General features: G+C 43.5%; 2 protein-coding genes across 6 annotated transcripts in view; one reads left to right on the top strand and one right to left on the bottom strand.

The window, feature by feature from the left end:
- PPP3CB (protein phosphatase 3 catalytic subunit beta) overlaps positions 1-13623 on the top strand; it is a 62732-nt gene extending 49109 nt beyond the window's left edge. Inside the window, exon 16 of one of the 2 annotated variants that reach the window (XR_010987503.1) lies at positions 12718-13623. The gene's annotated coding sequence lies outside the window, so the exon portion shown is untranslated. Of the gene's footprint in view, positions 1-3764; positions 4441-12717 lie in introns of those variants that run through there. The other variant, XR_010987502.1, reaches the window with a different exon arrangement.
- On the bottom strand, positions 761-16621 carry ANXA7 (annexin A7). Of its 4 annotated transcripts, none has more exons than XM_068139804.1 (13): positions 16529-16621; positions 11630-11687; positions 9866-10082; positions 9441-9548; positions 8278-8321; positions 7800-7902; positions 7419-7513; positions 6628-6741; positions 5178-5348; positions 3248-3418; positions 3063-3138; positions 1767-1879; positions 761-1176 (listed from the first exon to the last, which is right to left on the bottom strand). In XM_068139804.1, the coding sequence occupies exons 2-13, from the start codon at positions 11684-11686 to the stop codon at positions 1054-1056; spliced, it is 1392 nt and encodes a 463-aa protein (XP_067995905.1). In that variant the 5' UTR covers position 11687; positions 16529-16621; the 3' UTR covers positions 761-1053. The 4 variants fall into 4 exon arrangements, with proteins under 4 accessions (XP_067995905.1, XP_067995904.1, XP_067995902.1 ...); XM_068139803.1 differs by lacking the exon at positions 16529-16621 and adding an exon at positions 16186-16280; XM_068139801.1 differs by lacking the exon at positions 16529-16621 and adding an exon at positions 13608-13686.
- Between the last annotated feature and the right edge of the window lie 366 nt (positions 16622-16987).

Genomic DNA, 16987 nt, shown 5'->3' with positions numbered 1-16987 from the left:
ATGGTTTAGTAGTCATGAGGTCTGTGGTGACAGGTTGGACTTGATGATCTTTGAGGTCTCTTCCAACCTTACTGAGTCTATGATTCTATGATTATTGTTTTGCAAAAACCTTCACATAGATGGTGTGTAAGAGTGAAAGGTCTGCCATATTAGAACCAACTCTACCAGCCCTGGCTATTATGTTTGAGAAGCATTAGAAATAGGGGGTGGTGGTTGGTTGAGGGTGTCCTATAATACAACTGTTACTTGGTAAAGAGTTGCTTAGAAATGTTAGGAAACACATTGCCAGCTGCTGGACTCTTGAAGCTTCTGTTATGTTTATGACAGGGGACAGAATTACTGTGGCTTTCTGAAAAACCAAATGTGCCCTTCCATGCTGTTCTCTTTCAGCCTTTTGAAAACATCCACGTGGCCATTTATATTGTTTAGGTCGTTGTCACTTCCAGTTGGGATTTACACGTTGTGTAGCATGAGCATTTCGATACTAGCTTTTTTAAGTCAGTCAGTTGCTGTATAACCCCTTCCTTTACAGAGAGAGACTTCAGAATTAGATCAAATAATGATTTCTCATTTCCTTTGCTGCCTTAAGCATAATGGTAGATCATCACTAATGGTAATTAATTAAAGAAATTAAATAGGGGAGTGAAGGCACATTATGATGGAAAGACATTAAATGGAGGGAGGGGGTGCTAAAATGCTTTCTATCATATCCTCAGGGGTTTTTTTGTCACCTACAGTTAACTCAGGTACTTCAAACAAGTTGCTGATGCTGGAATTTTGTCCAAGACAGTTTATTCATCCAGAAGTCTGGCAGAGGGTCAAAAGGACTAAGGCTTAGACTAATAGACAAGATATATCTTTTATTATACAATAAAGAATATTATGTGCTGTAAATTAAGGCAATTGTAAGTGCAACAAGCTTATTGAATCATCTAGAAGGTATAATTGATTATACAAAGTTTAAAGTTATTCTCCTACACAAGGATAGTCATGTCTGCATAAAGCACATTCCACATCCTCCAGTTTGTTTTAAAAAAGAAAACAAATAATCTTCTACTGCCCAACAATTGCCAGCAGCAAGCGCCGGTAATCGCCGCTTGTATCGCTTGCTATCATTGTAGCCAAAGTCTTCTGATACATTTGTGTGAACATCTGTTTAATTTGCACAAGGTCAATCTGTGCACAGGGGGAAAAAGAAGAAATCACAAATCTCAAACACAGTGCATGATTTGATCTCCTTGACAGCCACCCTGCACCTCCCCCCTCAGGGACTACAGAACACCTGTCAAGGGTTAAATGTACAATTAATAAACTGCACATCTTAGAAGCCAGCTGGTCCCTCTACGGACAGGGGCAGCTCCCAAAGCAGAGAGTCTAGCAGTTGTTCTTTTGTTAGGACTGTGCTATCCCAACTCTTTAACAGCTGAGCCTTTGAACTTGAGGTGTTATCTGCACCCCAGTTAAGAAAGAAGACAAGCAGTACTGCTTCATAGCCCAAAGCAGTTAAGTTACTAGATTAAATGTGGGTTTGAAACAAGCAGGATCATGTAAATCTTAATCCCCATAAAAGCTTCCCTTCAATGCATGATTTTGACAGCTATGGAAGAAGGACTAAGGGGAAAAAGAAGTCTTCCACCTTCCAGTGGAAGGTGTCCCTGCCAATGGCATGGGGGTCCCTTCCAACCCCAATCATTCTGTGACAAAAAGCTGGTTATGTAGGTAGCTTTCCACTACATGCAACATTTACAGAGGAGAAGGTTTCTTACCTCACTGCGAGTAACTATAATTCTGATGAGAGTAGAATCGTCTGTGCCAGCTCCTTTCATAGCGTAATACAGTCTTTCTGCAAAAAAGGCTGGGCGATTTAAAGCACATTGCACTGCAATAAAGGACAGTTGTAAGATTACTTCTAGCACTGTGCACTGTGTAGCAATGCTGCGAGGGCAGGACCAATTCAGGACTTTTGCTGTAGGCAGCTAGAGACAGGTACTGGTGAAGATCTGGTTACTGTGGATTAAAGGATCTGTTTTATAGAGTGTTTAGTTTCATGATGACCAAATGAAGCATTCCTTTACAAGAGGAGCTATGGTTATTAACAGTTAACTTCTCTGGAATTGCTTTCAAAGCTGGTTGAAACCTTACTTCTCAAATAGGTAATTTAAAAACAGTTACTCTCCTTCCATAGCTGGTACTAGGATACAAGGCACTTTACTCATGTTCCATTGCTAGAATCTCACTAGGAAAAGTACAGCTGTAAAAAGTTCTCGCTCTGGTAGTTACAGAGTGGATCTAATTTCAGTTAGATTGTTCACACTCAGAGACAAATGAGCCTTTATTCTGTTACATGATTCTTGGAGCTGAACTTTTCCCATACAACTCTAGCAAAATACAATCTGTGACATTTTTACCCATTATGGCTACAGAAATGCTGTCATTTAAGTAAGAACTGGTTGGACTGGTGTCTGCAGATTTACTAGTAATTGATACTTACTACATGAGCAAATTCTGCTGAATTAGAACGGCTTTACTGTAATAAGCCAGCAGGAAGAACAGGGCTTCTATTTTGCTGAAGTTTTTCTTAACACATGATGACTTTTTGGGGGGAAAGGTGGGGTGGGAGAAAGAGGAGTGGAAAGGGAACTGTGCCGACAGTAGGTTCATGTTGATTCTAAGATCATGTGTGGATGGCTCAGGAGTCTGCTGTGCTGCAGCCATGGCTCTGTTACCCTGGTACTCACACTGTTTGCAGAGCTCTGAAAATTACAACTACAAGCACTAACCAGTGCCCCATTTTCTGTACAGTTGCCTGCCTTCCCAGAGGAGTGACAAGTAGCTCTCTAAGGCCTTTTCTTCTTTTTAACTGACTTCTTCATGGTGGATGCTTATTTTCTCCAGTTAAGTGTAAAGTGAATAATTTGAATAACTGAAGTTACTTTTGCGCCAGCAGCCTCAGGTTGTGAGTTTATTTGCCATACGGCCAATGCTGAATTAGATTCTTCTTCAATTAAGTTTAGAAGGCTTGATTCCTAAGGGACTAGGGGAGGGAAGAACATAGCACTTACAAATAGTCTTCAAACCACGTTCCACGTTTCCAGAAAATTCTCGGTCAATGCTGCTTAATAAATCACGATTAGCAATCTACAAACAAATGAGATGAACATGCGGACAATGAGATGCTGTAACAACTGGACCTTTCATTTTAAAATACACTGATCAAGCTCATTTGAAGTAAGAGAAGAACTCCTACCCTGGAGTATGCTTCAACTGTTGCTTTCAGTTGGGGAAAACTTCTGCTTGCCAGAACCATGTTGAAGCAAGACTCATCAGTTCCCAGTTTTCCTTCACCTGCTTGGTACAGACGCTGAGCGTCTTCTTGAGCCTTTTGGTAATCCACAGTTTGATTCTCATCCCGATTACCCTAAAAGCAAAGACAACAGATATCAAATGAAATTGCATAGAGAAGGCTATGCTTTAGCTGCTTGCAGTGTAGACCCCAAGGATATATCTTCAAAGCTTTAAGCAGAAAGAGCAATACCAGTTTGCAATACACTACGTACCTTTAAAACTACTCTTTGGTTTAATATTTCTTATAGGCAATAAATACGAAAGTGGCCCAGAACCCTATCTGTAGGGCATGCTTTAAACTGTGGATACAGATTCAGCCAACTTCACCTCTACATACCATCTCATAGTTCTAATTAAGTACTGTACTTAATTCTCTGGTTTACTTAATGTAAGCTTTCTCTTGGTTTGTTTGTTTCTAGGCTTCAAGTTGCAAAGAATCTTCCCAAACAAACTAATGAATTATTTTACTGAATATGCACACCTGAAATATCTCAGGTCTTCTATTTTATTTAGGATTTGCTAATTTTAAGTAAGAATGTCTCCAGAAAACGTTTACTATAGCTGTAATATGTCATTAGGGCTTATATGAAAGTTTGTGTGCTTTGATTTTCCCCCCCTTTTTTTTCCTTGCTGCCCAGTGCATGGATGAATATTGCTAAATACACTGTCTGAGTAGGCTGGATACATTCTCTCAAATACTGTTGTATCTATAGTGGTTAATATAATATTTAAATTATGTGATTGTCAGTTACTGTAGAGTACTGGATTTATCAAAATAAAAATTAGCAGCATGAGCTTTTCAAGGTTTGCTTTCTTGTGGATTTTGACTTTCTAATCCAAATCCCTAACTGCATAGCAGAGCTCTCAGAGAGGCAGAGGAAAATGAGATAAAGAAGCATCATGGAAGTTCTAACAGTAAATAGACAGATTGATCACAGAAATGGAGGAAGTTTCATTAGTACCTATTTCTTTCCAAAGACAGGTAAGTGCAAGTTACTGGCCTTCAACACAGAAGGGGCTCTAGTAAATTATACACAATAAGCAGGCTCCAATGTTTACCTGAGTTTAGTAAGTAGCACCTCCCTAATCCCAGGGAAGGGAAGGGAAGGGAAGGGAAGGGAAGGGAAGGGAAGGGAAGGGAAGGGAAGGGAAGGGAAGGGAAGGGAAGGGAAGGGAAGGGAAGGGAAGGGAAGGGAAGGGAAGGGAAGGGAAGGGAAGGGAAGGGAAGGGAAGGGAAGGGAAGGGAAGGGAAGGGAAGGGAAGGGAAGGGAAGGGAAGGGAAGGGAAGGGAAGGGAAGGGAAGGGAAGGGAAGGGAAGGGAAGGGAAGGGAAGGGAGGCAGTGGTGTAATTTGGGAGGTACATTTTGCCCCATGGTATCTCTTAGCTTGTTCACAGGGATTCTCACAGGTGTTCTTCATGCTTATTGTGTCAGAGTCACACAACTGTTTAGTTAATGTATGCAAAAAATACAAAAGCATTTTACTTTAACAGCAGCCTGGAGCACTGCTTTACAGTACCACTCGATTGGATCTGCACAATAATGTATTTACACTTAAGTTCCTTGAGATGAACATAGGGTGCTAAATGAGTTCACACAATTCGTGATAGATTTGTAGATAGCAAGTATCTCTTCCCTGAGGAGGGACTGAAGTGTCCCATCTTGTCATTAGGGAATAAACTGATGGCCCAGAGCAGGTTTTTATCAAACCCTTGCTCTTGCTAAACATACACAGGCTCTTTGTGGAGCCATTGTGACTATGTGCATTGAAGTCATACTGTACGCCGTTATCTTATTAAAAGAAAAAAAAGAAGAAAAGCAAAGAAAGCTCACTTGGCACATGGATATAAGTAATCGTTCATAGTGTCCTGAAGTGTCTGCTCTGATGTCATGTTCGATGTCCCGTCCAAATTCTGATTTATAGCAGTTCACTATTTCTCGTATTTCCTGGTTTGTCCTTGTACAGAGGATCTCGGTCAGCACTCTCTCCTGAGTGCCTACTCCCTGTAGGCAGAGGAAAAGTGGGCATAACTACAAAGCACTACCTACTCAGTTTTCTTCAACTGTGAAATTAAGCCATCATCTGTTATTTCAAAGCTTAATATAGTCCATACTGTAAGAACTGTATCCTCACACTGTGAAAGCACCAAGTCTGCATACTTAAAAAGGAATGAAGATTCCTCAAACATTTGATTCTGCACCAGTTCAAGAAAGTACCCCAAAACTATAGCTCCACAACAGTGACACAAGCCAAAGATAACTAGAAAATGGTTTAGGAAGAAATTTCTTCGGCAGCCTTCATCTACAAGCATACAGGAGGAAGGTAGAGCTTTGTGATAATCGTTAAAGCCAAAGATACACAAATTCTCTCAGTGAGCACAGAAGTGTGTTCCTTATTCCACATGTGGCTGCTTCCTCAACAAGGAGCACTTGCAAGAATTTTTCATACATGCTGCCCTCTCCCAGAATAAAAATAAAATGTGAGTTCTGTATACACTGACATATTACTGGGATGGTGGTATCTCTTCAGGCAAGTATTAGAAATCTCAAATAGATCTATTCATAGGTAATGGTTTTTTGGTTTTATTTGGTCTTTTTTAATGGATTTTGGTTGGTTGTTTTTTTTAATGGAGGGGCTATTGGCTCCACTAAGACATCTTCATTTAAGATTCACATTCTTTAGAAGGTCTGTATTCATACATGGATTAAGTTACTTCTTTCTAGTGTCAGCCACCTGCTGGCTGCTGCAGCTCAAAACAAGCAAGAAATGCTGGTAAACTGGATGTACCACTTTACCTGTGCTAAAAGTTTAGGTGAGCTAGTTGTTTTAATCTATGGTGCACTCTTAATAACTGAATAGATAAACAGATGCAGCATCTCACCTTAAAAAAAGTTGTTATACTTTTGGAAAAAAGCTGCAATAATCAAAAAATATCTTTCAGTAATAATGGTTTGTTCCTAGTAAGGAGAGGTACATACCTGTACTTTTATTTTAAGCAGTGGTTACGGTTTTAACAGCACCCTGGCCCTCTCAAGGTTCTAGCAAAAGTTATGAACAAGTGGGAGAGAACAAAGTTGTATCTCACAGGAGTTTACACTCTCCAGAGTGGACACGAATGGACAACTGGCTAAGCCTGCAGAAATTGGCTGTAAGTGGGGACACAGCAGGATGGAGTTTTAAACCACACAGTCCCAAAATTTGTTTGCCAGTACAGGATTTCTCTCTTCTTAGACGAGCATTTAAAAACTCTATTCAACTACTTAGTTCACAGGAAAAGCGCACCTTCATTGCATGACGTAAGCTCCAGGCATCGTAGTAGGTACTAGGCATGAAGAGTGCTAGAATCAGTTCTTCCACATTCCCACTTAACTCAGACTTCAGGTCTTTAATTAAATCCTGTTCAGTTATAAACACAAAAAAGACTTGAGAGTGTTAGCAAGGTAGATTATATAGTGGGGGAAAAAATCATCAAATAGAATTGGTGTGACTGATTTCTACCTTTGTGGTGTTTTTATAAAGAACTTTCCTCTGTCCAAAACTTTGATAGCTCAGCTCTTCTCCACTGTCTCCCCACTAATTAGGACCTAGTCAGGTCCTGAAAAATATCACAACTATAGAATTTCACTTCAAGTTGCAAAAATGACAGAGGGAAGAAATTAAATAATCTCAGCCTTTTCCTGATCCTCAGCCAGTTTCTCAGTTTACTTCTGATGAAAAAAACAAACCACATTTCAGTGCTGTTTTGTGTGCATACAACAGTAGCTTCAGACACAAATACCAGGACAGTTTAAGCTTGATTATTTTCTATCAAGCACTACAAAAGCACAGAAGCTTCTTGTTTAGTCAGGGACAGAGCCATCCCCCAGCCTTTCCCACCCCTGTGTCCTGCCAGCTATCAGAACAACACTGTGTCACGACATCCTGTTAAATACCAGATGTGTCCCAACACATGAGAATAGAACCAAAAGAAGCTCATTTTAAAAGTGCCCGAACTACTCCTCAGGACTAAAATGCAGTACAGCAGTTAAAGCAGCAGCTGAAGGTTTACTGATGCAAAGAACTAATGAACATACCTTGCCATACATAGTCTTGAAAGCTGCCTTGATTTTTTGCCTTTGATCATTGGAGCGGTTAGCAACAACATTTATGATAGCCTGCTCATCAGTTCCTTGGAAACAGAAGGGCAGTTTCATGTAAGAAGTCTTAATAATCCCTCTGAATCTGCATTTTACAATCTTGCATTTGGTCACAGCTACAAAATAAATGACTGCCACCTAAGTCTGTGTCACATTTTCGATGTAACTTCAGTCTACTGAATTGCCCAAATCATTTTGGAAGTTGACTTTTGAAAAGCTTGGTGGAAAAAAAACACATAGTTATATAGAAATTGAGGAAAAGGACAAAATGGCACGAAGTTAGCTCAGTGGAAATTTAGGCTTCTATTGCTTACTTACCAAACCCTTTCATAGCTTTGCGTAGTATTTCTGCATCCCTTCCAGCGTCAAAGTTTGAGGCAGCTTGAATCGTGCCCTGGGTACCCTGAACCACTGCTGCAGGCTGAAAATGAGAGTCACGTGTAACTAGCTGTCCTGCACAATATAAATTCAAATTGAAACCACAACTTTGGAATCAGTGCTTCAGAAGGAATTGTCTGTTGGCTTCCTATCTTTTCTCTAGCATAGAATCAGAGCGACATAGTTGTCTTAAAGAGCTTTGAGCCACCAGTGCCAAAGCTTTGCTCTTACCTAGTTGTGTGGATGAAGATTTTTATTAGCAAATATACACAGATACTGAATTATGATTGTTGTGAAGATTATACCCTGAATGTAACCAGGAATTCTTGATGTAGAATACACTGTTAACTGTTGGAAACCAGCTGTAAAAACATTAGAACCACAGAAGATTGATTATAGAAGAGGATACAGCACATACCAGACTGGGCATTGGTGATGGTGCTTGTCCACCAGGATATCCTACTGAAAATAAAGCAGAAAATGTGATAAAAGGAATTAATTAGGTCTCTTCTTATTATGTAAATGCTATCTAATCTGAAAATAGAGCCATTTACAGACATACCACTACAAATAACCTGTTTCCTAAGTAATGATACCTATCATGATCAGTAACGGAACTTCTTGCCTGAGGGGAAGAAGCACTGACAGACACATTCTGGTACGTCCACAAACAAGGCAATTGTAAAACTATGAAACTTAACAGTGCTGTGGGAAGAGGAAGGATCTTTCTTTACTCAATATTGCTGTCTTTCATGAAAGCCAGGATAGGCCACACGAATGAAGAGTGGATGTCCTATGCTCTCTTTAAAAAGTCAAACACTTTAAATTGTTGAGCTTATGAATTATAAACACTAAGTGTTCCCTGGTGCAAAAAGTACTGAAGGAGTCTCATTTTGTGATCAAAAGCACTGGGGATACAAAAGCTACAACTGCATGGTTTTGGTACTAGAATCTTACTTTCGTTCCATAATACACAGGTACAATTGTTACCATTTTAACAGCACTGTAGTCATTAGTAGAGTTAAGAAGGCAATCGTAAAAAAAAACCACCAAAACTAGTTTGGTGCTTGAATTTCTTGCAAACAAAACTGACACATTCTTGGACATAAATTGTCTTGTTGATAACTGACCACTCAAAGCATTAGAACCATTGCACTGTTTTTAAGCAATTATGGTCGTCCTCCTTCCCACTCCCCCCACTATGCCAGGGAGCACACAGGTGTGAAAAATGCATCCCATTCTTTGAGGTGAACAGAACAGCCAGCTATTGAATGTGCAGACTAAATTTCACAGTTCTCATCAGTTCGAAGATGGATAAGCACTTAAACCCTTACATCATGACCATTAATGAGTGACAGCCATCCCTTGGATGCAGCATCTGTAAACATGATTCAGTCCTTCAGTGGTCTTGTTGAGAAAGGTGGTAGGAGGTGTATAGCATACAAGCCTCAACAGCTAAAGGTAACAAAGCTAAGGGCCTAAGGGCCTGTGTACTAAGATCTCTTGGTTTAACTGTGGAGTAACAGCAACAGCTTCAACTGACTCCATGACAATGCTTAATATTTCTTATATATGACATACCTGGAATTTGTGCTGGTCCACCTCCAGCATAGCTTTGTGCAGGAGGCTGTGGGTAGCCACCAAAGCCAGGGCCAGAAGGAGGCACACCAAACCCAGGCCCTGTAGGAGCTAGGAGAAGAAAAAAAAATCAGCACACTTATAATGTTTTGTACTTGATTTCTGAAACAACATGAGCCAGGTTATTGAGCAGAGCTATGCAAGAGACTTAACTTCTCTGTCACTGTGCAGTGGCTCAAACCCATCAAGACTTACCATCAACATGCAGGTATTTACTGCTAGATAGCGGCCTGTCTGGCTACCTGCATGCTGCTGCCTAAATTGATTGCTGAACAAAGCTGCTTTTCTTTACTACTTCTACCCAGCACAGGGAATGGTTACACCAGAAACCACTCCCGAGGGGTGCTCCAACAAAAGATCAAAATTACCTCCAGGATAAGGTGGCATTCCTCCAGCCTGGGGAATTCCAGAGTAGCCCCCTGGGGCAGGGTAGCCCCCTGGAGCAGGATATGCTGCTGCTCCTGGATACCCAGCATTTGGTGGAGCTGCAGGATAGGTCCCTCCTCCTGCTGGAGGGTATCCTCCAGGAACAGAAGGATAGGTGTACTGACCCGCTGGTGGATAGACAGACTCCTGTCCTGTTGGCTGAAACACAGAAATGGGCTGTCTGTACACCTGCTGATGGGACACTAGAGTAAAAATGTTTTCTCAAATTACCATAATGTCCATGTGTATAATACAGGAATTACACAATTAGATTCAGCACACGAAGCAGCATCAGCACAATTCCTGATGCCTGGATGGGGACCTGCTGGTTGGGTTTTCTGATGTATTTCCCATGTTGGTACAGAATCAGAGTGTTGCAGGGTGTAAAGCACCTGGATGGGCTCTGATCCCATCCACGTTCAAAGCAGGGCCAGCCTCAGTATTAATGTGAGGCCTTGTCAAGTTTTCAGTATCTCGAAGGAACAGTGAATCTGCAGCCTCTCTGACTATGACTGCTCTCATAGTGAAAAATATTTTCCTCAAATTACAGCTGCCCTATCACTGTGTACCTCTGACAGGATTCTGGCTCCAATGTCTACATTTCTTCCTACCTAGCAGAAGACTGAACAGATCTCTGCTTAGCCTTCTCTAGGTGAGCAGCCCTCACGGGACACTCTTGTTTGTCCATATCTGTGTTATACTAGGAGGCCACTAGACATGGTATTCCAGATGTGGCCACAAGCATTGAGCAGAGAGGTGTAGTAATTCCCTCTGACATCCTGGCTTTGCTCTTACTGAAGGCTTGTGTGTCATTAGCCTTCCTACCCAGGGACATGCACTGCTGAGCCACAATTGTCAACTACAGGACAAGTACTTACAAAAGTTGTATGGTTAAGAACTTAAAAGAGAGGTGAGGGGTTTTTAGCATTTCTTTTGGAATCTAGGTTGTAAAGTGTGGATATTCAGTGACTAAATCTGGACAACTGACTCTGAACGCGTATTACAGATTTTAAATGAAGTCAAACATCTATATGCCTCCATTAAGATTCATTGGAATTTTTAGTCCAGTCATGAGCTGAGAGTGGAACAAAGTTCTGTGGCTAAAGAATAGGGGGTCAAAGTCAAGATACAGTGTCATTTATCCCCAGAAAAGTATTTATTTGGTGTTGTATGAAAGCTGGACTACATAAATAAAGCATTCTAAGTTCTTTGTGAGGGTAATGTCCACTGAAGTTTGTTCAGCATCTCTGTAAGTCCTGGGATACAGCTACATGTAATATGTGGTAGAGACGGTAGCAGAAACTGAATCAGAGATTAGCTCTGATCCTACATCCTGTACGTACAGACCCTCATACTTGTGTAAGAGCTACTGATACTTTAAAAGATGTGCTGAGTTAGTTATATAAAACCCAAACAAACTTGCAAGACCAAGATAAACTGAAACAAGACCAAGCCATCAAAAATTTTTCTTGAACAATAGCTAACATTAAAACAAACAAACAAACAAAATCTAAAAACTTCCTTCTTAGAATTCTTGTCAGACAACTCTAAAGACATCCTCAGGGATATAAAGACAAGAACAAAGACCATGATCTCTAGAGAATACTGTATATGAACTGACAGCTACTATTTAGTCATTATAGGAAGAAGGGCTATTGACAATATAAATACATTAGGAATTAGACAAATTTAAGAGGCATACTTACAGGATAACCAGGGAAAGCAGGGTAGCCATCAGAAGGGGGATAACCTGGGTATGCCATTCTGGGAAAGGAAAAAAAAAGGGTATTTTCAATGTCAAGGCACTGTATCAAAGTTTGTAGTAGTTACTTGCTTGAACAGTATGTCTAAGAGGTTTAGAATAGCCCAGGGTACCTGTCAACTGTTAAACCAAGCAGTATTCAGAAGGCAAGGATCTTAAACTTTGTCATTAACTACCACTCTTACTTAGGGTCAGATGGACGTTGATTGAAGCATAGTAAGAGGCTTCAGTCTCCCAAACAAATCCTGAAATGCACTTCGAAGTGCCAGCAGGAGAGGGCCGAGCCCTTTGCCAGAACAGAAATGGAAGGGTCAGGCTAAGGAAGGGCCCCAGCCCCACAACGCACCAAGCAGCCTTCATGGGGGTAGTTTCTCTTTAAAGAGGAGCACCCAGTGCATCCTGTGTAAAATGAGAATAGAAACATGTAATCCTGCTGCATTCATTCAATTAATTTGATTTCTGTTCTCTGCAAATAACTGTTTATTTTAGTGTCATTTTTAACAGAGGAGCCTGGGGAGTAGGAACAGAATGGGACAAAGCATCCCCCACATTGAACAACCAGTTGAACAGGGAATTTTGAGGCCATTAGCCAGATTACAAAACATTTAATGGCAGGGGGAAGAAATGCCAGCCAGCTAGATTCCCTGATCAGGACGTTGGAGTTACTCATGACATGTTTGTCAGTATGCACCTTAGCTGCACAAAAGGAAGGTCAGTTCAAATAATAGCCAGTTCAAATAATAGCCAAAACCAACTTGCAGAAAAGCACAGCTATGAAGTCTCACACTGACAAAACTTGGATCATCACTTCCAAATAAAAATGAAGGGGAGAGAACAACATGAGGTGTACTTGTAAATCTATGTTTTAATCATAAACACTATTAATGGCTAGTTATTTCCCTAAGAAACACCTTGAACCAGTACCTGTACAACAGTTACTACTGACAGCTGCTTAATGGACTAAATATGGCTTTCAACAGGACATTTCTATTGGTATTTCTGACTCCTAATGCTAATTGTAACTCCTTTCAGGAACAAGATGACCAGCAACACTTCCTTCTGATTTTAGTTTCACTCCTGCTTACAAGAAAATACTATGTTAGCAAAACAGTATTAAAAATCAATCAACAACAACAACAACCCCCCCCAACCCTTCAGCTTTTCAGCTTCCTGTCATTCTGCTCAAGTTCCACCATTTGAAATGCAGGATTATGGTGTCTGTAAAACTTACTGAGGGGCACTGTATCATTTCCACTGTACAACTTACTATGTTTATCATGATGCAAAATCAGTGGCTAGTGATGGCAACTCAGCTGTTTCAGAGGCTGTAAAAAGTTTTGTTTGTGCAATGTGTATAAATACCTGAGGGGTGGGTGTCAAGCGGTGGGGGGCAATCTCTTTTGTGCAATATTAAGACAAGGAACAATGGGTACAAGCTTGAACAGAGATTTCACCTCAACATGAGGAGGAACTTCTTTACAGTGAGGGTGATGGAGCACTGGAACAGGCTGCCAAGAGAGGTTGTGGAGTCTCCTCCGAAGACTTTAAAAACCCACCTGGCTGCATCCCTGTGTGGACTACCCTAGGTGATCCTGCTTTGGCAGGGGCATTGGACCTGATGATCTCTGGAGGTCCCTTCCCACCTCTAATGTATTGTAATACTGTGATAGAATAATTATGCTCCAGCAATCTTTTAATCATATTAAAATACACCACATTTTAGACTTACTGGTTAAGGTAATGCATTCAGAATTAATTTTTCAGCTATGTCTCTGATTTACTAGCAAACATAAAAGGCATGAATTTCCAACATCTCACTTTCAAGCAAACAAGGCTATGCTTTATTTTTGATGAGCAAATTAACCGCCCGTGTAAACCTGTGACTTAAAGTGCACCAGTAAATTGTTCAATGCTTTCCTTACTTTTGTTGTATTGGTTCCTTTTCCAGCATTCAATTTGTGATGCAAGGGTTTTTTTGGGGCCAGGCAGTGGGAATTGTGGTATTTCAGTGGATCATCACACTTTTAACAAGGCTTTGATTCCTTTTTGTTGTTCGTCTGAATTACAAAGGCAAAATAAAAATGTTTTCTTTGCATGTGCTTGATGTATCTGATTTTTTTTCTTTTATTTTTCATTCTATAATGACAGATTAATATAAATGTCCAGTAAGGACTGCTGCTTCAATTACTGCGGACCTTTTATAACTAGATGGGTATAGAATCATAGAATCAGTCAGGGTTGGAAGGGACCACAAGGATCATCTAATTCCAACCCCCCTGCCATGGGCAGGGACACCCCACACTAGATCAGGCTGGCCAGAGCCTCATCCAGCCTGGTCTTAAACACCTCCAGGGATGGGGCCTCAACCACCCCCCTGGACAATCCATTCCAGGGTTTCACCACTCTCATGGTGAAGAACTTCCTCCTCACATCCAGCCTGAATCTCCCCACCTCCAGCTTCATTCCATTCCCCCTAGTCCTATCACTACCTGAGATCCTGAGAAGTCCCTCCCCAGCCTTCCTGTAGGCCCCCTTCAGATTCTGGAAGGCCACAATAAGGTCACCTTGGAGCCTTCTTTTCTCCAGACTGAACAGCCCCAACTCCTTCAGTCTGTCCTCATAGGAGAGGTGCTCCAGCCCTCTGATTGTCCTCATGACCCTTCTCTGGACACGTTCCAACACGTCCATATCCCTCTTGTAATAGGGGCTCCAGAACTGGACACAGTACTCCAGGTGGGGTCTCACCAGGGCTGAGTAGAGGGGGAGAATCACCTCCCTTGACCTGCTGGCCACACTTCTCTTGATGCAGCCCAGGATCTGATGGGCTTTCTGGGCTGCAAGTGCACATTGAGAGCTCCTGTTGAGCTTTTTGTCCACCAGCACCCCCAAGTCTCTCTCCTCAGGGCTGCTTTCCAGCCAGTCACTGCCCAGCCTGGATTTGTGCCTGGGATTACCTCGACCCAGATGCAGGACCCTGCACTTGCTCTTATTGAACTTCATGAGGTTGGCTTGTGCCCACCTCTCCAGCCTGTCAAGGTCCCTCTGGATGGCCTCCCTTCCCTCCAGCGTGTCTGCTGCACCACACAGCTTGGTGTCATCAGCAAACTTGCTGAGGGTGCACTCAATGCCACTGTCCATGTCACCCACAAAGATGTTGAACAAGATGGGTCCCAGGACTGATCCCTGAGGGACTCCGCGTGTCACTGGCCTCCACTGGGACATGGACCCATTGACAGCCACTCTTTGGGTGCGGCCATCAAGCCAGTTCCTTATCCATCTAGTGGTCCACCCATCAAACCCATGTGTCACCAGTTTGCTCACCTGGGATTTCAGTCTTGTTTCTGACACCAGTTACAAGAGTCTCTCAAAACTTACTATGCCCAGGCAGCAGTATTTACTGAAACCTCCTGAAGTACATAGGTATTTTCCAGAAGACAAATTAAGTCACACAATACTAAGTAAACTGTATGGCTGCTGCCATAGTGCATGGCCTTGCTTTATTTCAAGCACAAGCATCCTCAAACAGAACAGAGGCTCTGATATTGCTACTTTTAAAGCCAAAATAGAAGATTTTCCATCAGATTTTGATTTCCACTCCGTTTTACCGGAACGGGGCACAGGGCGAGGCCTGGCTGGAAGCGGGTTAAGCCGCGGGCCGGGCGCTCTTAAAGCCTGTCCGGGGATGAGTCAGCGGCGTCCCCAGCACCCGCCACCATCCAAGAAGGGCGGACCTGTTTTTTAGGGGTAAATGTAGCTCTGACGGTCTAACGTCACGGGATGCACTCAACCCGGCGTGCTGGGCAGCAGTCCAGCAGTTAAAACCAGGGAAGTTTCTCCTCTACTGCCGCCGCCTGCCCCCTGCGAAACAGCCCCAAGCCCAGCCCCGCACAGGAGGAAACCCCACCCCACGCGCACCTGCGCCCCCAGCCAAGGACACCCCCGCCCCCGCAGCCTTTAAACGACCCCGGTGGGGCTATTGCTCTTGTTCCTCGCACCGCCCGGAGCCAGCCCTGCTCGCCGGGAGAGCCACCGCCCCGCTCTGTTTCGGGGTTGGAATGGCGGTCACGTATTGCCCTGGTCTCTCCCCGCTCCCTCAGCCACCAGCCCTAGGCCGGTGTGGCAAGCCCTCCGGCGACGCACAGCTGCAAGCAGAGCCGAATATTATCCTACTCACTTCACCTGAGGCCACTGGGACCTCATTCCTGCTCTGCACCGAGTGAGCAGGCCCTCGGCCAGGGGGATACGACACTCTGGGGCGCGCCTCACACGGACACCTGCCAAGTTCCCGAGTTGGCGGCCGGCCGCGGCGCCAGGAGTCCTGCCTCGGGCTGCCGCTCGAATCGTCCCGGACTCCCGCACGCCCGTGCCGGAGGGCGCAACGGGGCTGAGCCTGAGCCCCCGCACGGATGCGGTGTGTACGGAGAACCGGAGAGGCCGGGGCAAGAGGCGCGAGGATCACGGCGGCCAACTCCTCCCTTCCATCCCCTCCAGGTGCCTCACCTGAGAAGAAACCTGCGCAGCCCCCAGGCTCTCTCCTGCAGCTACACCGCAAAATGGAGGCTATGCGGCCGAGCGACACCCGCCCCGCCCCCGGCACCGAGCCCGCCCTGGCCCGGCCCACGGGCCGTGTTCCCCGTGGGCAGGGGCGCCGTGCCCGAGTCCCGGCAGAGACGAGGTGAGCTGGCAGCGGCTCCCGGTGGCGATCGCCCTGCTAAACCTGGACCTCTGTTGAGGCTTGCCCCATCTTGCTGAAGGAAAGCTGCAATATGGCCCAGTTCTCCTTCAAAACGGCTGTGAGGTAAGTGCAAAGACACAAGTGCCACAGAAACGCTGAGTGACTTGCCAATGGAGTTGTCAGGGGAAGCATTCAACAAGGGAAGCTCCAGGCGATGCCATCCCACGGAGGTCCTTAGCCACTCGCCTAGGAAGGGAAGAGAGAAGTCCACACTACAGTTTTCCCTACACTGCAGTGGAGTTAGCCCTAATGCATGTAGCTTTAAATCGATTCTGTTATCCAGTAACGCAAAAGATTTTATATTAAGATCATTATTCAGCAGCTGGCAGGTAGTCAGTGTAGTCATCTAGGCCACCAAAACAGCATATAACAGGCAAAGGATATAAAAGACGTAAGCGGAACTGGAGGAGTTGCTTCTTTTTATATAGTTACTCAAGATCAGGATCTAGGTCCCAAGAGGGCATAAAGGTAAGATTGTCCTGACTACTACATACCTCTCTCTAGAAAGAAATCTTAATTATAACTATTTGTATAAAATTGTGGGAAGTGCACTTAGTGGTTTTCCTG

This window comes from Melanerpes formicivorus, unplaced genomic scaffold, assembly GCF_026170545.1.
Source record: "Melanerpes formicivorus ecotype bairdi unplaced genomic scaffold, bMelFor1.0.p_v2 SCAF_6, whole genome shotgun sequence".
Taxonomy (NCBI): domain Eukaryota; kingdom Metazoa; phylum Chordata; class Aves; order Piciformes; family Picidae; genus Melanerpes; species Melanerpes formicivorus.
This window is presented reverse-complemented; position numbering and strand designations above follow the sequence as displayed.

What these genes read in the sequence shown, in the direction of transcription:
- ANXA7 (XM_068139801.1), bottom strand. Translation starts at nt 13,636, where the DNA reads ATGCTGGAAAAGGAACCAATACAACAAAA. An exon ending in CAAAGCTATGAAAGGGTTTG is followed by an intron (nt 7,514 to 7,799) that starts GTAAGTAAGCAA and finishes TCTGTTTCCAAG; the next exon opens with GAACTGATGAGCAGGCTATC. An exon ending in ACGTGGTTTGAAGACTATTT is followed by an intron (nt 1,880 to 3,062) that starts GTAAGTGCTATG and finishes CCTTTATTGCAG; the next exon opens with TGCAATGTGCTTTAAATCGC.